Below are 22671 nucleotides of genomic sequence, written 5' to 3' on the forward strand. Positions count from 1 at the left end.
AAAAGAAAAGAGAGAGAGAGAGGGAAAGAACCAGATAGAACTAGTGAAGGAAACAAGGGGAGGGTAAATGAATCAGGGTTAGGGTTCAGAAGAAGGGAATATAAATATAAGACAAATCAGATCGCATAAATCGGCTGAGTGGAGAGCGGGCTGAGCTAGTAAGTGAACCGAAGATTTGGAGTGGATTGAGCCATCCATGTGAGAGGATTGGGCAACTTTGCGCTAGGCCTACCAAATGATTGTGGACCATAATTTTCCACAAAATACAATGAGATTGTTGCATTCGTAGTAAAACTATATTATAATAATGTAATATAATCCTAAATATTTAGGAATTATTTCTATTTAGATGTAGAATAAATGCATGATTGACAAATATTTCGTTGAATTTATGATAAGATCATTTAATATTAGTTATATTATGTTTATTAATATGTATTGATGGGTGGATGTAAATGGCACATATGACATGCTACACTTATTTTTACAGAATTTGACTGTATAATATAAAAGGTAAATACCCTTTTTACCCTTACATCTTCCACATATTTTAAGTCATATGGGTGGTAATTAGATTTAAAAGGATAGAATTGGTATTTTTAGTTCGAAGTACAAATATGGATGCTTTATCTTGTTCTGGGCTTGACAAATAATTTGGCCCAATCTCAATCAATTATTGGGCCCATAATTAAGTAATGGGCTTTGCATTGAGGATGTAAACATAAAATTTGATTTGGAGATCAATTAATTGAGACCGACCAATTGTAATAAACCAGCCCTTTTAAAACAAGGTATTTATTAATTGTTAATTATATACACTTATCGTATAATAGGAATGGTAATAAGGTGAATTTTTGCCGGATCCAAGATACGACCCAATTTAAGTGTAGCAATATCATCAACCTACCCTGATCCACTTTCACCCTCTAGTTAGATGTAACATCCACTCTCCCCCATTCCAAACTTGCTCTCACCCCATTTCGACTCAAAATATGATCGATGGGTCTAACTCTTTGAACTTGATTAAGATTTTTTTATCTTTTTCAGTTAGTTAATATATCTTTTTTACAAAAAGATAAAATAATATTCACCTCCAACTCAACTCGATTGATGAAATAAAGTTACATCTCTAAATCCAAATCGAAACTCCATATTTTGGATCCCTATTTGTGCCATTCGGAATGAGCCTTCACTCTACCCACCCCATCTCTATACATTTATAATCTTATGTGAAAGAGAAAACAAAACGAAAGTGGAGTGAAGAACCCTTTTTTCAATTTAAATTTCAAGAACTACTACTGATCACACAAAGTTGATCTAAGTAACAAATTCTCATCATTTATATGCACAATTTAGAGGGAAATTCTTGAAAAGTCTAAACCAAATCACCAACCCTAACTAAAGCAAAACTCAATTAGTGCATTTCTATCTCTCCAAAAAAAAAAGAACGAAAAGAAAAGAATCTAAAAGGCTTCTAAAACAGCTCCAATAGCAAAAAACTCATAATCAACACAAGAGTTGCACTTGCACCCACCATCCATGCAACCACACTCATCCCACCTTCTTACACTACTCTTCTTTCTTTCTACCACCTCTCCAAATTCTTGAACCCTCACTGCTATCTGCACTGCTGGCGGCTTAACATCATTGTACGTGCATCCCTTTTCTGGGATCATGACGACCCATTTGTTTATCTCCAAATTTGTCGAGCCAATGATGTCGTTCCATGGGATCTCAGCTCTAGCCACTAGTTTTGAGCCGTTTATGAAGGGTGTGGATCTTCTGAGGCGGAGCTCAAAGAGAATGGTGCCTTGTTTGAGACATTTGATGGAGTCTTGAGTGCCTGAGCAGTCCAAGGAAAAGGTTTGATCCCAGGTGATGGAGTCTGATTTTGATGAGGTGTGTTGGCTGTCTAATCTTACTCTCTTATTGCCTCCTGCTGACAGATAGAATCTAACAAATAAGTCTCCTGATGACTTCTTGAGGTTGATGTTTCTAGCCCTTATTATTCTTAGCTCAAAGCTGAGAGAACAATGATCCATCTAAGGAGAATTAAGTGTCGTATGTTGTGTGTTGTGTGTGTAAGAGAGAGAGAGAGAGATTTGATGAAGGAAAGTAATAGATGGTTGGATATTTATAGTTGCACTTAAAATTGAGAAGTGGAGGGGAAGGTGGTTTTGCATAATGGAGGAAGCTTCACCAGTCCAAGTACTTATCCACTAATTGGGAGATTTGGAATACTAATCACTGGCTAAAATGGATTTAGATCTAAACACAATCTAATAATATTAAATAGTATGATAGCTTTATGAGTGGAGAGGAGATGAAGTGAATCCTTGTATGCTTTTGTTGACAGATTCTCTTCAATTTAATACTATAAACTCTTGGAGTGCATCAAAGGTTCCATGTCTTAGTGACCCTTTTCACAAGAGTTGAGCTAAATACTGTTTGCCTCCAAATCCCTGCTCTTCATGCTTTTTCTTAAATACAAGTAATGAGATTATAAAAGAATGTGAATTATTTACTTGTGGTATAATATAGTTTTTCACTACCAACATAACACATAATTCACATCTTTTTTATGCTTACACGGATAAATTACAATAACCTCCTATGAGATTTGGTAAATTTTTTAGAAGGTCGTTGTAACTATAGAGCCGAGAGAAATTTTAGTGAAGTTATGATGATAAAACTCATCAATTCAATGACAATTCAAACAATTCACTCTTTTTGAGAACTTCCATCAGCTTAAATTCATTGATGTGTAATTAGAAGGTGTTTCAGTAAACTTATAATTTCTTTAAAACATCTTTTAACATATTTGTAAGCTCACAGGTCCATGAAAATCGTTTGGTGAAATTTTTATTAAAGCTTATAAAATCCTAAAATAAGATGCTTTTTCAAGTTATACTCTTTAAAAAAAAGTTAACACCACCCAACTTTTTCTCAAAACATCTTATAAACTCTTAAATCTTAATATTCAATAAACAAAACACACTTAAAATTTTATTAGTTTTCTACTTTTATCCTTCATATAATTGATGTATATTTTCCCCCCCAAAAGCAAAATTATTTATTTATATAATTTTAAATTCTAGTAGTTAATGGTTTTTTCTTTCATTATTATAGTATGAAAAATTCATCATGCCACACTCTAACATCTTAGACCTTATTCACTCAAATATTTCAAGAACTTACCGTTAAAATTAGATTAAACCTTTTTAAACTCTTAAAACATCTTATAAGATGTACGATATTTATAAAAAAAATTAGATTAAACCTTTTTAAGCTCTTAAAACATCTTATAAGAAGTACAATATTTATAAAATGTTTCAAATAAGCTTCACCAGACACCATCTTAAATTGCAACAACTTTTTCCTGTCCGAACAACAGAACTGAAAGAAATGGAGTAAAAGACCAATTTCCCATTAAAGTTGCAACTTGAAACAACGAGTGAAGAAAACAATAGAACATATATAGGTCTAACTACCTATTAGCCGAACCAATCATAAGACAAAGGTAGCAGATTAACATATGATGTAAGACTGACCCTCACTAACTCGGGTAACAGCTAACAAGCAGTGGTGTACAAGTAGCATATGAAATGCTACTGTCCAAATAGTTGTCTCAGTTCATCAAACAAAAACAAATGCAAGAAAATCTCCATGAGATACGCATTACACCAAATGAGATCCAGCTTTGGATACCGCAAATATAATAAATTTACACAGACCCTGAAGCTCAAGCAGGTGGACGACCAAGATGGGATGAACATATCTAGGATACACATCTTTCATCAATTTCAGAGAAAAAAGAGATATCAGCATCAGCGCATGCCCGAGAAGCAAGATACAAAAGGGAAATTCATTACAAAAAAATATGTTGTAATTAACTATGGAGGAATAAAGATTCAAGGCCTATTACGCACGTACAATTGGAAATAAGAAGTTTTAAATTACTATACAGGGTTTAGCTGCGAAGTAGGCCTCTTTATTAGTTGAGGCAGCCTAATAGAAATAATCGATTATCAAATATTACAACAGAAGACAGATAAATTATTGGTGAACAGCTGCGACTTTTTACACTGTTTCTGTATTCTAGGATTTCTGCAGTTCCTACCCCATCCACCAACTGAACCGCAAAATGGGGAAAAGAAAAATATATATATATATTTCGTGCTCTAGTTTTGTTTCTTTATTTGGATTAACAACAATAATTGTATATTCTCCATTTTGGCTCCTCAGTCATTTGAGAGGTGTTGGCACTTCACGCAGATACTTCCCCCCACTATCATTATCTAAGTGGTTATGGCGTCAAATTGCAAGTAAAAGGACATGAAGTAGCATCTTAACTCACTGATCAATTGTACGGAGCTCCCATTTACCCTCACCGTCGATTAACCGTAGCTCCACTGAGTGGAATGGTATCAGAGCAGGACGCTGTCAAAGCAAATACATACATTTTTAGGAGTTTCAATTATATTCCTAGTAGTAGTATATTCATATCCTATGGATAAATTTGTAAGGAAGTGAATGAAAGAAGCAGACAACGGCAAGATCTAAGAATGGTTAAATGCAGACAAGAAGAAATGCAAGACAATCAAACATGTACCTGAGAGGATGTCATAACCGTGATCCCTAAGTCACTTGCAATCCTGTAAAGGTGCTCTTCGACATCAACGCTTGTAGCACTGTGTTTCAAACACCAAAGGAGGCAATTAGTGCCATGAAATCAATTTGATTTATCTCCAAGGAAAAGAGGAAAGAAGATAAACGGATCCATTTACTTGGTGCACTCATCAAGGATTCCAAACTGGGGCTTGTGAAAGAATAGTCGTGCCTGGTAGAACAGAAAATAATAATGTCAAGGATCGGCATACTTCCTGGAAATACATTATCAAACAAGCACAAAAAACGTGCCACTTTTTTAAGTGAACTCACCATGCCTAAACGCTGTTGTTCCCCTAGAGATAAAATGTCTTCCCAGTTCTGGCAAGTATCCCATCCACCTTCTCTTTCCAACAAATACAGTAATTTAACATTCTCCAGAATAGTTTTCAGGTGTTCATCCAAAATGATTTTGGCACTAATGGATTCTTGACCTGACTCAGAAAATGTGCCAAATCAGTTTCATGGTAAATATCCTGTGATTTGCTTATGCAATCATTTGCTCGATTGTCAGACAGCTGAAATATAAGAAAAATTGTACAACCTTGTCCTTACACAGCTGAACAGTCACTAAAAAATTCATTCAAAGATAAATCCAAACATACAAAGACTTTCTATTGTTTTTATTGAAGTATGATTTTATATTTCATTAAGGGATCTATATAATGAACTCAAGTGGGTCTCTTTTTCATTGGAGGGATTGACAACAGAGAGAGAAGATCTATAATGCCATATGTAATCTGTGAAAAACATATGAATTTAATTATCTCAGAATGTGGGAGAAAAAGAAACACTAAAGAACAGATTTGGCAACTAATCATTCAATTTCACTTCAGTGCTCGTATATCTTAATCCAGGCAGCTTGATTGGCGAATAGAGTAGACTATCAACACCACAACCCATCACTCAAGCTTCTCAAATGCAGAATAGAAGGTTCAAAATCAACAGGAGAATGTACATTTTGTTTAAGCGACTATGTATGACCCATACAAGTTGAAGGCATTGACGTGAATCTCTGATTTTATGACATTAGTATGAAAACTAGAAACAATAGCTTCAGCAAGTGCATTTACCTTCTTCAATCAAATGTAACACTCTTTTCTCTGCTTCATCACAAGACAGAGGATATATTATTTGGTCTCTGAGGGTTCCCAAGCAAGTATATGGTCGCTGAGGCACATAAAAGAGATGACATGCAGATCCAGAGTCGATTTGATGGTGTGGTCTAATGAGTCTTCCACTGACCACAGGCCAAAGGCCTCGAAGTACTCTGAAAATGGAACTCTTCCCACTTCCATTTGGACCTTGAAATAGAAATATTGTCAAAAGGAAAACAAGTAAAACTATGGAAACCACCAAGTTGCTGTTGCAAAAAAATTCAATTAAGATAATCTACTAACCAGTAACAAGCAAGCTTTTCCCTTGAACAATATCACATGTTAACCGTCTAGCCAACAGTTTCTGGGTGGGTGTAATAATATCCACATTGGAGAAAGAAATAATATCATCTGAGAGAGATTGTGTTTGAGTAGATTGTAAAGAAGAGTCATCATGGTGTCCTGCACAAATACAACCTTGTCAGCCTGAACAGACATTCCAGCAAGCTTTACTGAAAGCCACAGATAAAGCCAGGTTATTTGGTAGTTATTATGAAGCTGGGCAAAAGTCCAGAAGCACCTAAATCAGTGATTTGGTATAAAAACAAGCATAACTCAGCCCAACAACGCAGCGTCTCCTATAAGTCTTCAGATCCAATAAGTTATCAATTTGTCAAGCATAAAGCTAACCACAATAACATAGAGCCCTCTTTAGAGAACTGTGGTACATCTCCTGATCTTTCTCCACAACATGCACATTACCACAAGGCTTTTTTAGGAAATATAAATGCCTTTGACCCCAGGACTATAAAAATTTTGTTTTAGTTCCACAAAGTGCAGAAAAGATAAACTAAAAATGTGTCAAAAGTAAAGCACTCCACTTCTTTAAAGCCATGGATTCTCACCAGATCTGGAGCAACAAGATTATCAATCAACTTTCGTTATTTCTGTTCTGCATTTTAGGTTAGCTTCCACACATCACAAAGTAAACTTATCAATGTTAGCAAGGAAGTCAGAGAAAGTAAAAATGCCAAGCTCCTCTTGCTCTGATAGTTTAACTACTCTACTGTATCAGTGTGGTGACACAGCTGATAAATCCTACATAGATTGAACTCTGTCAATCTAAGCTCAAATTTACTGTTGATCATCCGTAGCATTATACCCAGAGTTAAGCGAAGAGGCAAACTAATTTTCAGAGTCAACTTAATCCTTATTACAACCCAGTTAGAACAAGATCACAGATATTCACCAATTAACCAATAATGACTATGCCATATGCTTGTCAAAAGTAATCGGAGTTCAGCTTGAAATAAAGATAACATCTATAGCTACATCTTGTACAAATCAAGTCCAGCTTCTTAAGATACAGCTAAAACTTGTACAAGTGAAGTCCATCCTCTTGAGATATAGTTAAATCTTGTAGAAGTACAGCCAATTATTAATCAAACAGAAATTACTTCACATCATGCCAACACGAAAACAGCAAATCTCCCTCAAGATTTCTTGGAGTAATGGATACTCCATTAGGCAGATACTTTTGATACATCACAAGATTGATAACCTATAAATATCTACATCAAAAACCAAACCACTCATCATATTAAAATGAAAAAACAGTTCAAAAGGAAGCAGAAAAAGACAATACACACCATGTTGAGCAGCATCGAGAAGCTCTTCAAGTTCGAAAATTCTGTTGATACCACCAGAAAGCTCAAGGAATTTTCTATGTAGCTCAAGAATATCACCAAAAGCCAAAAAGCTTTGAGATACAACAGATGCCAAGTACCGCAATGCATGAGCCAGTTCACCTGAAATATAATTTAGTACAAAACTGAAAATTTAAACAAAAGAGAACAACAAAACTTATAGACTGCATTTAGCAAGATTTGAATTACAGAAAGCGTTTGGTTAAAGGATTCAAAAGACTCCATATTACATGGATAAATGCACGAGGTCCCCAAAATTCACTGTAACAAGAATGTCCAAACAAAATCAATGGATTTGTTATTATGAATTCGAAATTCTTGGCTTCCAATCCATTAATGCAAACTATGAGATAATGGAAATGTCAGGAAACTTCCTTCACCTTGAGTTGAAGTCAGGGCCCTGTCACCTTCGTGCTCCATTGCATACAACAAGCTCAATCCCCAGGTTACATTATGGGGAAGTTGCTTTGTTATGAAATCGTCTATTATACCAAAGAGCCATTTCTTCTTAAGAAGCAACATCGAATGATTACAGAGTGCTCTAAACCTGGATTCAATCATCTGCAGGTAGAAGGTGGATTAATTAAAAGAAGACTGGAAATGCAAGACAAGGCAACTGAAGACAGCAACAAGTGTCAAAAAATTAGTAATACAATACGGTGACTATCAGTAGCAATTAAATCTATCTCGTCTATCAGAACCAAGGTACTTACAATAAACAAATCATGTTCTGTTACTCAATTTGAATAAATCCTGTCAACCCACTGACAGAGACTTCCTATGAAATCTAGATTAAAGCAGGGCATTTCTCTCAAAATAAGATCAGTGAGTTTCATTCAAGATTATACAATGAAAGAAGTAAATTTGTCTTTTTCTCCAGAGAAACCAACAAAAAGGAAAGCTGGTACAGGAAGTCTGATTTTCTTGAATTAGAAATACGAAGACTAGTACCTCTTTCTCTCTAGCACCACCGCCAAAAAAAGCAACAGATTCTGCATGCGCCCGCAATCTCTCATGCATGTACCTAATAAACGAAGTATTGAATAAGGTTGGTGTCTGAAAGTACATCTTTGCAAGTGAAAAACACCTAAATGCAAAATGACCTAAAAGTTCCCTCCAGTTGCTGCTCACGACTTGTCAGGTCACCAAAGTCTGGAGTAACAACCCGTAGAAAACCCAAGCCTAGTAACATGTACGCATACAGAATTGCAACTCCCCTTCGACCAGTTAACAGCTTCATTCTCCAGGTGAACCTGAAAACCAGAGGCATGTCCTTATATATTACATATGTAATAATCAACCATATAAGCAATTAGTACATACTTACCATAGAATATCAACAGTAGGTTTTACCATTCCAGTGACCAATCCAGACAAATCGGTAGTTAACTTCTCCAAGTCTTGAGTCAATCTCTGATCCGCATCAACACTTACCCGGGACATATGAAAAACCTACAATATGCATATTCTATTACATTTGGCAAGTAACAAGCTTGGTAGCTCAAAATTTAAATCATAAGACACCCCATTCATCAGTGATGCTGGACCTGAGGCGAAAGGGACGAGACACAGCTGCTTCAATTGGTTCTATGTCTAACAAACCTTCTTCAGGCTTAAATCTCGTAAAATAGATCAGAATTTCAATAATCTGTATTCTTTACTTCTTTCTGTATTAGACATAGACTCTGATTTTCCCACTTTTGATATTTATAGAGAAACATTGAAGAGGTTATCAATAGTAGATAACGCCAAAGATCAATGTGATTTTCATCCGGAAAATGTGTCAGCTAGCCTGAATGGAAGTAGCTGCAACTACAACTTGGAGCAGCTGATGTACAAATTGTGCCAAATTGGAACTATGATTGAACATCTCTAACTTGGTTATGGTTCAAATATCATACACCCTCCTCAAATACTATATAATTCATCATTGGGTAGCATCAAAATGTTTTTCAAACTCATGAAGAAATTCAATACCTTATAATATGCATTTTTTCGTAAGTAATTTTTAAGCAAGTGTTTGGTAAGACGAATTCTCCATCCAAGTGCAAGCAAAGCTGTCAGGTTCCTGGATACAAGGTAGGCCGACATAATATCAGCAAATGATACTCAAATGAATTAAAAGGCTCCAGCATCAAATATGACAACACACTCAAGAATTATCTGAAGCTCCAGAGAGAAGCCAACTCAGACGGGGAAAAAAGGAGAAAGTTTCATATTCTTCTTATACATGATATAAAATGCCATCAAGCACAACTGCAAATGCTGCATACAAATTGATACCAAAAATAACTGATAATTGGCAATAAAATCAAAACTGAAAAGGCGAAACATCTCCAGCTCTGCTTCTATAGCAACATTGATGTTGCATCCATGTTGGTTGAGAAGGATTTTCCAAAATAAACCTTCTCCCCTCTTGGCTAACTAAAATTTGGGCTCTGGTAAGTTTGTACAACACAAGTCCCACCATCCTGTTTTCAGTCCGCAGAATCCAATACCTACTTATGCTCAGTAAAGCCACTCATAAATGTCACAGAATTAGATGCTACCAATTATGTAGCTCAGAACTCAGTTGTGATGTTAACAAATCTAATCACATGAACCTCAAAAGCACTCACCCAGAGGATTGTGTATATTCGTGGTGAAACTTAAATTGACAAACTTAACAGATTCCAATGCATATAATCACAACTACTAAACATACCTCCATTTAAATTAGTCCACATACAGGAATCAAGAAATGCTACATGCTATGCTGAAAAGACTGAGAAGACTCAATCAACTCTTCCATGTGCTACTGGGAGGAGGAAGCAGGTAAAGAGAAAGAAAGATCAAGATAAGGAAACAATTAATCCCATACTCTATCCAGTCTCTTTTCTAGAAGCTAATAAAGAAAAATGAAGCAAAAGAATGCCAATAGACATTTCAGGTTCATGTATTGGTCATCAGACATCACTGTGTTGAAGTTTCCAAGAATGACCAAATACCAATTCCTGGGGTGTGTATGCTTAAAATGTCAGAGATAACATTAAGAAATATATGCATTCCTCAAGCATGTCAGGTTTTTTATCCCACTCCGACCCTTCTAGAAAAACCTCTGAGAATATACTAAATGGCATATTACAATCCCTTATTTTCTTCTTTTCATATAACTTGAAACATTCTATCCCAGGTATGATATTATCAATAAAAGTGAAGGTTACATAAGGCAGCATGACACATACAGTAGCAGCACAAAGAAAACAATAAGAAAATGAAGTATTGGGTTGTATTTTTTTGCAGTGAGTCTGGTGCTTAATTCAAGAAAGCTCATCCCAAATAATACATCCCAAAGGTACAATTCCGCAGAGACAACCTGGATTGGTCAAATTTATACCACAAAGAGGTTTAAAATCTGACATAGAAAAGTCCTATAACAGTATGATTGCTTTGGAGCGCAGCCATGCAATCTTGCACACAATTATCTTTCTAAATCTTCTGCAGATACTAAAAATACCTCAAAGATGGTGCAACAAAGGAGGATGCAGCACTTTGGAGAACACTGACGCCAATCAACTTAATGAAAGCAGCTTTATTTTGCTCCAGAACATACTTTACAGTTGTCCCTGAGAATATCATTACAAATACTATGCGCATGATCCCAAATGACAGCACAAGAAGAAAAGGCAATATCGACATAATAATAGAAAATACCATTCAGGGAAGCAATGCGATCAGATACCCATGTCCTGGATAACACCAGTACAGCAACTGCAAGGAGTTGGACGCCCTGCTTATCAAGCACTGTAGGCACCTAAAACAAGTAATAGGTCAGCAAGAGCTGTCAAGGATATATTGAAACACTAACCTCAGAAAAATCTTCCCTTGTTTCCAACTACAAGGAGGATTGCGCTAAGACACTGCATTCAGTCACTATGACAACGAAGCCATGCAACTGAAGGAATACATTTCAAAGAAGAGAGCACAAACAATCTATGGTGGTCCAATAAGGGAGTTGGTTAATACAACCAAGTTGAGAAACCCTAACGACCAATTGGCTGGCCAAAGTCAGATAACAATTTTAGGTAACTGCATAAATTTGGATTACATGCCATGCAAGAACCAAATAACTCTTCTGTTACTCTTTTGGTATTTCTTTCTTTTATTTCCTACAACATTTGTTTACATATTTATTTGCTTTGGACTGGAACAGGGAGAGGGGCAATCCCTAAGGAAGGAAAAGATTCAGGAAGCAAATGTTGTCATGCAAATGACTGAATGATCTTGGCTTCCCTTCATTGACAAACTAGAATCTGGTCTTCTCACATGAGGTGTTAACAATTATTCAGTATTAACTTTTGAGCATCCAAACACATGTTTAAGTCAACATCCTACTATTTGCAATGTGATGCATCTCTCCGCATGCTAGCTAATGCCCCGAACATATGTGCTCTGAGAAAATAATTATGATTACCACAGCAAGTAAACAAGCATCAAATACAACAGTGATGCCTGAAAGTAGTTTGAGGGATATGCTCAAAGATAGCAATTTTTTGGTCTTGTCCACGGAATTTTTAAACAAAGCTTACAAAACAGAGATTACCCACAAACAAAGATAAAAGGCCTGGACCCTGCACAAGAAAGACTTCCAATAGTAATGACACTTACTAGTATCTTAAACATGGAAGCTACTCGTAAAGGTAATATCCTTGGAACACTTTGCAGCTGGGGAAAGACAGGCGATGATTGGTCATCTGCTCCAGTAAGGGATGCGGCTATCAACCTTGAGGAATGTGACCTAGAGGCTGAAAATGCTGGTTCCTGACAACGATTATCCCCAAGTTCGTTCAATTAACATGGATGCATCTAAACAACAATTTTAACAGAAATTAGAAGAACATGAGAATTGGACCTTCTTCGTATTAGCAAATGCACGTTGGACCATCATGGCATCACTTTGGCGCTCTGTTTCAGAACTCCTTTTCTTAACAAACTCAGATTCAGCGAGAGCTGGGGAGTCCGCCCTACAATTGATGAGAATGTTAATAAGCAAGAGTTTTCCAATCCTCTTAACAGAGAAATTGGAAGCAGATGCTGATTTGAAGGTCCTACCTTTTATAATGAACAGTCCAGCCTCCTTCACCATCCAAGGATAGGACCATGTCATGAAATGCAACTAATGCAGGACGATGGGAAATTGTGATGCATGAGGTTCCCATAGCTCGAACTTTAGCACAAAAACGTTCCTCCATATCAGTTGTTACAGCACTTGTGCATTCGTCCAGAATAGCAAATTTAGGTTTATGGTAAAAGAGACGAGCCATTCCCAACCTTTGTTGCTCCCCTAGTGACAATTCATCACCCCAGTTCACCTCCTTCTGAGATGGGTACCGTTCCAGAAGATACTCTAGATCCACCTAAGATACCAAAAAAGAAGAATCAATCAAACTGCACGATTGTAAAAGATAACTGAACAGACAGTTAATAAGAATCTCACATTTTTCAACAGCTCAGCCATTTCACTTTCAGTAAGGGGTTCGACCTCCTGATCTGCTGTGAGAGGATAGATTAACTGGTCACGTAGAGTTCCAACTGCTGTATATGGTCGTTGGGGCACATAAAAGATCTCGTTGTTTAGATCAGAACCAATTCCAGGTTTCACTATATGACCGGACACCAATGGCCAAAGCCCACCCAAAACCCGAAAGAGAGAGCTTTTTCCACTTCCATTTGGACCTTAAGATGGATCAATCAGTGGTGTTATAATTTCAACTATGAGACTATTCCAGAAAAATGTGCAACATCTACTTATCTGATGCTAATTACAAACAATAGCAATTACACTCATAGATGATAAAAGGTATCAAAGCAAGAAGTGCCAACCAGCAGCACCCAATACATCAACAGATTTAGGAAATAAAATTCACGGCTTCAAAGACTAGCACACACTACAGTGAAACTTCTAGTATTTATGCATATCTCTCTCCTAAAGCCAGGAAGTACAGTCAAATGCACAAGCATAGCACAGTTAGATACAAAAATTGCAGTGAGGAATTTCAGGAGTACTAAAGATATCACTGGTCAGAAACCAGCACATGAAAGAAAAGACGTGCATGTTTGTATCATCTACCAAACATATTTTGCTTTCGTTTACAAACTGAACTATACTTGTATAACTATACTTCACAAATAAGCGACTTAGAATTAAACAGTACCTGTTATCAAAAGATTAGAACCTGATTCCACCTTTAGGGTCAAATCCTCAACCAACACATTACCAGTTGGGGTAACAACCTGCAAGATCCAATGTGCTTTAAGGATCAGGGGAAAGAAGAGAAGAATAAGATAAATGAAATACCAGCATTCCTTGCTACCTTGACACCATCAAACTCAATGTAATTTGCCTCGCTCACATAGTTCCTACTCCCATCAGCCTGTTGGGAAGTTGCATCTCTTACAGCAAGCTCTCTAGATATACCCATGAGCTCATGGATACGATCTGCATAGCCACTGCAATCAAAACAATGGATTATCTACACAAGCATATGGAAGAAAATCACTAGTTACCTAAATATCAATATAGATAAATAATACCTGAAGCTAATAAATTCTTTTTGTCCAAAAAAAGCTAAACATAACATTAAGTACTAACAATGAATATTCACATGGTGTTGGTAAATGCCCATTCGGGGCCATTGACTACACTGAGAAGAACTATAAGTAACTACAGAATTTCCATATGATTTTGTGTCAAATATCTTTAGCATAGAGTATATAAAATGGAACAGTTTCCCCGCCAGAAACTGGCCTTAAATGTTTCTCAATATGATCCACCATCAAGTAATATCAGAAATTGAGATGTCATCAATTTTGAATTGTGTCAACACCTGTCATACATACTTATTATGGAATAGAAAATGAAAACAAAAGAACACACCGCTGACCAGAACTAAGTTTCCAGAACTTCAAAATATAGAACACCTGCTCAGAAATATATGAGCACACGACTGATTTGGACTTAAGATCCCTTCCTTTATGTATACAAGATAAGCACTCTTATGCAAATTAAAACCTGTTTAGTTAGTATTCTAAAAAGGCAATTTGGAAAATATCCACAAATCAAACCAGTCAAATAAGACAACAGTGTATACAAGATAAGCACTCTTACATGAACTAATACCTGTTTAGTTAGTAATCTAAAAAGGCAATTTGGAAAATATCTACAAATCAAACTAGTCAAATAAGACAACAGTGCACTAAAAGCAAGAATAGAAGAGCCCGGCCTAAATGTGGTGGAGCCAACCTTACAGGAATGTGATGCTTCCACTAATTCTCAGGGGCTCTTCCCACAGAAAAGTTCAATATGAAGATTTACGAGTAAGAACAAGGTCAAAAACTCAAAGTGAATGTTCAGAGTAGCAATCCGGATTCAGGGTAATTAAGATAATCTACTCCATGCACCATAAGCAGGAGGAAAAGAAAAGGTTGATTTCCCATGAGTTTATTCAGTAGAAGGCAGAATTAAGCACCTGAAGCTTTGGGGAATCAACAACTACAATAATTCTCACATTGAAACATAATAGAAAGATATGTGTATTGTGTTCTACAAACAGTTGAACAAGCAATACCTGAGACGATTCAGCCGTCTTGAACTTATAGAAAGAGTTCCCAGGGATTGGAACAATGAAATTATAACACTTGTGTGATATCTTAAATTGCTTAACATCTCTGCACGTCCTAAGGTAGAAGAATCAGGTCTTAAATTTCCAGAGAAAAAGGGCTCAATAATCAGGATAACGGCAACAGTAGCACCAAGATACTTAAGTAAGAAGTCCTGAATCATGCCAAACCACCAATGATCATGAATAACACGCTTCATATGCCGCACAAGAGTCTCAAACTTCTTCTGAATGTGAAACTGCTCTCTATTTTCTCCACCATAGAGTGCTATGCTTTCCGCATGGGTCCTTAACCGTGAATGCAATTGCCTATATTCCCCTTCCAGCTGCTGTTCTTTGGACATAAGTTTCCCAAATGCTGGTGAGAAATTTCTAATTGTGGCCCCTGCCCCCAACACGTATGCCTAAATTAACCATATACAGAAAGATAAAAATATCTTAATACAATAATGATAATTAATCGAGACCAACAAAGTGATTAGTATATCAATGACAAGCTAGTGCATAGATGCAAGTTCAAAAGCTGCTACCAGGATCCAGAATATGTATTTTGGGCTGGCATATGAACATAGGCGCCAAGTATAGAGCAGCCCATCAGTGAGAGCAATTAGATCCTCTTGCACAAGGTCACTCAATTCTGAACAGAACCTTGGTATATCACTGGCAATTCGCTGCTCGGGATTGCTTATCCGACCATCAACATGGGACATCTTGTAGTACACCATATTCTGAACGCAAATAATAGAACATATTAACAATTAACAACTTGAAAGAGAGGTTCCTCCATTATGCAGTTCACATAGACCTGTGTATCAAGACCACAATTGCTTGAGAGATGTTTTACTCGATCAGATGCATGGGAAAAATTTGCGCTCTCTTTATGCATTATGCTTTCACTTAACAAGTAAATGTTAATTATGTCTAAGTATAATGTGATCAAATGATTAAAGTGAATGAAAAAGCTTGAGGAGCAGAGACAATTACCTACCTGTGCCATTAGTGTATTTGACTAGTGAATTCATATATATGACCTCTATGAGTAGAAAATTGTATGCATGAGAACACTGAAAAATGTGACTGATGTGTTACGTGGTTGAAGCACCACAATTAGGTACTTCAGCTAGCTCAAGAGTAATAGTAGATATAACTGGAGTATCCAATATAATAGATAGTTCAGTTAAAAAGCTTTTCCTAACATCGAGATAGTTGAAAAATAGAAAATAAATTAATTCAACAACATGATGGTTTTAAAATGAATGACATTTGATCAAATTATACTGTCATGATTTTAATAATTTCCAAAAGATCTCAACCATTGTTAGATAGTCATAACATTAATCTAGCTCATAAGTCATAAAGAAGTTTCACAAGTACACTTCAAGCATTTATTTCACAAAAGAAAACCACAATAACATTAAATGCAAAACAGAGCAAGCATGTAAATGAATACAGTACAACCTCCGACAAAATCTTTGTGTACATCCAAACTTCAGAAAGAAGCTCTATTATCTAATCAATTTCCAGAGCAGGCAGTCTTGCAGAAATTTTCACAAATGACATTTTTATGTCTTCTTCCATATTAATGTTTTCAACTTTTCTATCATGACTTTTTCTGGAGATGCATATCTCGATTTTGAATATTTTACATTTTCAGAGGATTTCCAATATTATCTTGCTTTGTGATCCAGTACCGCATCTTAAGCCAAAGAGACTTTCTAAATGAATCTTCAACTCATGACCTTTGGCAATCCACGTCTGATGATCTAACAATCCCCATACCAAATACCATGTTCAATTGACAAAGGTACGGCACAACTGCACGATCACCTCAAACTAACAGAATAACCAAATTCTTGTTGTTGAATAACATTTACATAAGCAAAATAACTTTCCAATGCTTGTTATTGTCTAGATTTGTTCGCTTGTGAAATAACATAAACCAATGTTAATGTAATATAAGCAACAAGTAAAACCAAAGACATTATCCATCTATCGTGTCAGCATCAGCAGTATCAACAATTACCTGAAAATATTGCGCATGTGTAAGCTTCGTCAAAATTTTTCGGAACCGTAAACTCAAGGCCCCTGTTACATACTTAGAGGTGGAATTCAATGTTGATAGGAGAAAACACAGCAAAATATTTTCAATGATAAGACGAAGAAATGCTGGTACACGACGGAGGAAAGCGGCACGAAAAAGGAAACCCTGGACTTTAGCTAATCTGTTGCTTACAGCAGTTCGAGATACCTGCAATGGCAGGGAGGAAGCACTAAATCAAATATACTGCTGCTTCAGCATACAAACCACAGAAGTTGAGTTGTTTAGGATGTTACATGCACAAGCACAGTTTAAGGAAAGGTCAAAGAGCAATCCCCACAAACAAAAAGGCTTATTCAATCAATGACGTTCAAAAGTATCAAAAGAAAATTGAGTGATATTAAATCCAGAGAGCAAAAAGAAATATCCAGTTATTAAAAAGAACTAAAACAAAGAAAAGTTTGACACTTTGACCAGTAACCATAGAAGCATTGGCTATGGAGAAGATGATAACCAGATACTAAACCCTATATATCAAACAGCCGTTCTTGAATGGAATACTTTACCGCTATAGCCACCAAAGATAAAATATCCATTGCACCCATCCTCCCCATCCGAGATAACAAAATAGCAGCCAAAACCTGGAGAGACCTCAAATTTCCTCTTTTTTGCCTACTCTTCTTTACATTCTTATCATTTCCAATTAACTGGTCTGGTTCATCTTTGTTGTCCTGGACTCCATTAGAATGGCCAAAAGAATTGCGCCTTCTATTGATATTTCGTGACTGAATATATGCAGCAGTAGCAGTTCCACCAACAACAGCAATACTAGTGGCAAGAATTAGAGCTTTCCTGCAAGAAATTTTTTAAAAATAAAAGTAAGATTGTAAATCATAATAATCAAGGTCTAAGTGCATAACGATAGCCAATGACAAGAAGGAAACAACTGAGGCCAAAAAACCCCAGAAGTGTAAAACCCAAACTCTAAGGGAAAGGAAAAAGCAAGTAAGAATGGGAAGAAAGTAAAACTCACTGTTACATATACTTAGACATGCCTCTTCTATTAGACAAGTTCATCACGCGACTGTATATAGCAGCATAGCCTTGTTTATTCATCGTTTTCCACAGTGTCTATCTTTGTCATTCTTTTGAAACATTTAGTGTATTTTATTTCCTTATGGTCTTGGCAGACGGACAATGAAAGGCTTCTGGTTGTACCCTCAGAGATATGCTATTGTTAAAAGTACACCGAAAAAAGTAGTAAAACAATCAAAATGTGTTTTTAATTTCTCATTGAGAAATGTTAGACTCATGGAACTCTTCGCAGAGAACATTCACTGCGTACTTGTTATCATCCTTAAAAATTGATATGCAACCATCAGTTTTTGAATACTATAGACACAGGAATAAGATGATCAAGACTTTGAGGTTGAGAAATATCATCCAGTTTCCTCATGTAATATATGACTGATAATCAAAGAACGATTATGTGTATGTGTCTGTGGTTGGGGGATTTACAAGATACAAAAAAATGCCAGGGGAAGATATTCATAGTAAGAAGAAATGGTGAGGATGATTCACCTTCTTGAGGCCAAAAGTCCTCGACCACGTTCAGTCAACTGCAGAAGCTGAAGAGAAGGCATCTTTGGAGGCAACCTCCAGTGGACAACAAATTTCAGTGGCTAAGGACGCTGCCTTCTTGAGATAATGATTATTTCATATTTAGTGCCTGGAGTATTCAACAGAAGCATGAATATTAGAGATATAAATTATATAAACAGACACTACCATGCAGGAAATAAAATCAGAATCCTCTTCTAATTTGTGTCAAAATAACATTTAAATTCTACACTTATACCAAGTATGCAATACATCCTTCTTTATTTCTACATATACCTAGGGCGCTAAACAAAAAATAAGAATTTGAACCACTCTTGTATACTTCCCCAACTATGCTCCGTAACAGAAGAAGGATGCTGATATTTATTATGGTCTGGACATCAGATGGTACTACTTATAATATGGCTAACCCTAAAGCAAAGCCCGCTAACCATGGCTATTAATTCCCAAACCACCTGAAGCTAGGACAGCCCGTACCTAATCCGACCATCATAATGATTACGTATATGCATGTTTATATTTCTCTTCCTTCTAGATTCTATCCTATAACAATTCATGTTTCTTCAAAGATAATGAATTAAGGAACTGTTGTTCGAGGTATACTTAGGCAGACATAAAGACAAAGCTGTGTGAAAATCCCAATTATACCATCCATAATACTAAAGCTAAATGCCAACTGCCTGGAGTTACCTAAACATGTTCGGACAGAGCAAACAGTTAGAAGACCAAGTTCCAGTGCTGCTCTCGGCTCTATATTCAGGAAAAAGCCTCATAAGTGACCAGAGGCAAAATATTGATTTCAGAGCAACGAGAGCATCTAGTGCACCATACAATTGTTTATCGTGTTTTAAAATAAATGGATTTGATACATGGTGCGAGTAATAAATTAAGAGATACACAAAGTAGTGTAGGCCAAGCACATACATCGATACTTTGTATATACAGAGAAAATATCTCACAAAATGATTAAGTGATTATCAGAACATCAACAGAACAGGCACAGCATACAATTCTTCTGATCTTTTTGGCCACTTCCTGTTCCTTGTTAATTTCCATGATCTTTTCCAATGAACCTAACTCTCACCTTCCAGTGGACAGAAATAGCACAACAGTTCTCTTCAACCTAAGCTGCTGATGCAGGCTTCTGATCTAGTGATTTGGTATATTATTCCTTCACAAACCAGCATCACAGACATGAGCTCTGCATCTGGGTTGTAAAGGAATATGATTAACTTATTCTTTCAGATATTAAGGAGTAGATACATGAATATGCTTGTGAGCAACGTAAAAGTTCTAAAACTGAATGTACAAGAAGAATACTAAGCTATTATGCACAAAATACTAAATAGTTTATGTGTCTCAAACATTAAAAAAGACCAATCAACTTAAAGGCATTTAATTATATCACAAGGAGTGGTCATACACCGTAATAAAAGAAATAGAGATACTCCAGAAACATCTTATCCTATAGCATGACATGTTAACCAACATTTGGCCCTGGAGGTCATTACCTGCCTCCCCTCTAGGGTAGAGGTCGGTTAGCCTCTTGATGTCAAATTACAGAGATGTCCCTTTCAACCTTTCACAAGCTCAGTGTTGAATCCATCAAAATGAGCTCAGGTAATCAAACTCGAATCCCAGACAAATTTTCAAAATAAACCCAAATGGAACTATTTATGCTTATATTCTTCCAAATCTTTATACTCAAAATCAACTGTTTTAAATTTATGTTCTTCTAATAAGTACGATTAGCAAGAACTGGCACATAGTAGAATGTCTCCACCTAAATGCCATAAGTACGAAACTATGAATCAAAAATCTGGTGCACCTACCAGCACAAAACGTACATCATAATGACAAACGGCAATATATTCTGGGGCCATCTGCAGAGCTTTCTATAGCAAAGGTCATCATGTATCCAAATATAGCAATCACAAACGTACATCATAATGACAATAATTCAAAATTGGGAGGAGAACCTTCACGCTCCACAAACCGAAACCGATTTAACCATTATAGATGTGAAAGTTAGAATGTCATTCATCCCCTATGATTCTCTGCCAGCAAATCCAAATTCAATGGGAAACACCAAGCATTTGCCTCTTCTCACATTTACTAGAGCAAAACTAAATACTAGTCCTTGCACTACGAATGGGGAAACTCGCATGTTATTTACATTCATGATAACACCTTCGCATAATTCGCACTGGTCTCGTATTTCACATGTGTTGCTTGCAAAAATATGTCTCATTTAATATGTCAACTGGGTATTACAGACCACGGCAGACAAGCACCCAGTAAGGAACTATCTAAGGGTAGCTGGAAGTTTCTCTCAATCAAGCAGTGCTCACAGTCATGTGCCGGTAAACTCATCAAAATATCGGATGCTTGCGCTTCCCAGTGCTTTAAAGATACCTTTTCCGAGGATGAGCCTTAATTAAAATTCAAAATCCACATAATGTCATAGAGGCCAACTATTTCATATTTTCATAATCCCACCTACTTCAAGCTATGCCTATTTTCTAGTACCAAACCTTCTAGGAAAGATATTACCAAAGTTCAAGGATCACGAGAGCCATGTATTTACAAAGTTTCTAGTCATTCCCATCAACTTTTTGTCCATAAACATCAGGGCTTCCATGTTTATGATTCTTAATCAGAAATTGATCCACTATATTGATTTTGGATTCATTATGTAGAGAACTGAGCTTACAAGATGTACAAGAATCAGCCCACCAAGCAAAGCAAATGCTTTCGACACCGTTAGGGAATTTCCAGGATAAAGAATCAAGAGTAATTAAATACTCAATTCTAACATAACATCGGCAACATAATCATTGCTAAAAGATATTTAGGCCCTTTACGTCAAGGCGAGACGCAAGCAAGGTGTAAAAGTCAATGTTTTGTCTCTGTACACGTGTGTTCAACATATCAGTCGAAGAGTACATGATTTCAGCAAATCAAGAGCATTATGATTAAAATCCAGCAACCACAGGAACTTCACTACTTAAATTACTTAAAATCGTACACAACATTTAAAACTTTTGTCCCGAGAAAGAAGGAGGAACTCAGAAGCAACAAATAATAAACAAACTCTTTCTCTTTTCTTTTCAAGTTCGACGGATATCAAAGCAACAGAGCACTTGAATCGCAATAACAAAACTCATCACATAGAAATCAACAACAGCAAAAAAAGAAAAATTAAAAAAAAAAATCCTTCACCGCATAAACTCCAATTCCCATCATCATAAACAAAATACAGCTCTCGTCACTCACCTCAATATATACACGTATTTGAACAAAATAATCTCTAAAGTCTAAAGCTAACCTGATGAACTTGAGAAGCGAAACGACGCCACCCAGTCCAGTTCGCGGTCGAAAAACACAGCAAGTAATCACTCTATTCCACTCGAATTGAACAATCAATCAGACAACACAATCAACTGACAAAATCACAATCCCCAAGCACACTATACCCTAAAATTTTCCAGCAATTCCAATAGCTTACAGGTGTAGCAAACTGTACGAAAATGTAAGAGAGTAACCGGAACCAACAGAAAAAAGGGGTTTCCGGAGGAGGAGGGAGCGAGAGAGTGATGATTATGGTTTTTATGAGAGAGAAGGGTTTGAGTCTTTGAGAAGTTGAGGACTATCCCATTTTTATTATTTATTTTTCGTTCTAATATATTTATATTTATAAATAAATAAATATTTTCCTTTATTGGGATTTTGGTGATAATCAGGTGCATCTATCAGAATTGGGAGACCTTACTGCACGTAATCAGAGTCCCTTGGTTAGTGTGAAGATTAGATTTGAGTTTGCGACTGTGATGTTTTCTTGTGGCAAATTCCTGGGAGTTCAGCCCCCGACTTGTATGTGATTT

The 22671-nt window shown here is 36.4% G+C and overlaps 2 protein-coding genes across 2 annotated transcripts; both read right to left on the reverse strand.

The window, feature by feature from the left end:
* Positions 1-1253: 1253 nt before the first annotated feature.
* LOC105176503 (nitric oxide synthase-interacting protein) lies at positions 1254-2162 on the reverse strand. Its single transcript, XM_011099323.3, has one exon. The coding sequence runs from the start codon at positions 2040-2042 to the stop codon at positions 1464-1466; it is 579 nt and encodes a 192-aa protein (XP_011097625.1). The 5' UTR covers positions 2043-2162; the 3' UTR covers positions 1254-1463.
* Positions 2163-3864: 1702 nt separating this feature from the next.
* Positions 3865-22458, reverse strand: ABCD1 (peroxisomal ABC transporter 1). The gene is made up of 26 exons (XM_011099280.3): positions 22116-22458; positions 18749-18896; positions 17734-18019; positions 17153-17377; positions 15660-15857; positions 15079-15533; positions 13825-13960; positions 13666-13744; positions 12948-13186; positions 12563-12867; positions 12363-12474; positions 12119-12271; positions 11165-11264; positions 10968-11076; positions 9449-9539; positions 8799-8923; positions 8575-8724; positions 8423-8495; positions 7852-8032; positions 7415-7573; positions 6069-6227; positions 5742-5972; positions 4942-5102; positions 4788-4840; positions 4613-4691; positions 3865-4440 (listed from the first exon to the last, which is right to left on the reverse strand). Exons 2-26 carry the CDS (start codon positions 18808-18810, stop codon positions 4354-4356), a joined length of 4008 nt encoding a protein of 1335 aa, XP_011097582.1. The 5' UTR covers positions 18811-18896; positions 22116-22458; the 3' UTR covers positions 3865-4353.
* Positions 22459-22671: the final 213 nt, after the last annotated feature.

This window comes from Sesamum indicum, linkage group LG13, assembly GCF_026168435.1.
Source record: "Sesamum indicum cultivar Baizhima isolate 11 linkage group LG13, ASM2616843v1, whole genome shotgun sequence".
NCBI lineage: Eukaryota > Viridiplantae > Streptophyta > Magnoliopsida > Lamiales > Pedaliaceae > Sesamum > Sesamum indicum.

Excerpts from the sequence above, each read along its gene's own strand:
- LOC105176503 (XM_011099323.3), bottom strand. The coding sequence starts at position 2,042 with ATGGATCATTGTTCTCTCAGCTTTGAGCTAAGAATAATAAGGGCTAGA.
- ABCD1 (XM_011099280.3), bottom strand. The coding sequence starts at position 18,810 with ATGCCTTCTCTTCAGCTTCTGCAGTTGACTGAACGTGGTCGAGGACTT. Across the intron at positions 11,265-12,118 it reads CTTCCATGTTTAAGATACTA|GTGCCTACAGTGCTTGATAA; the intron begins GTAAGTGTCATT and ends TACTTGTTTTAG. Across the intron at positions 9,540-10,967 it reads TTTGTTGCACCATCTTTGAG|GAACCTGACAGCTTTGCTTG; the intron begins GTATTTTTAGTA and ends CCTTGTATCCAG.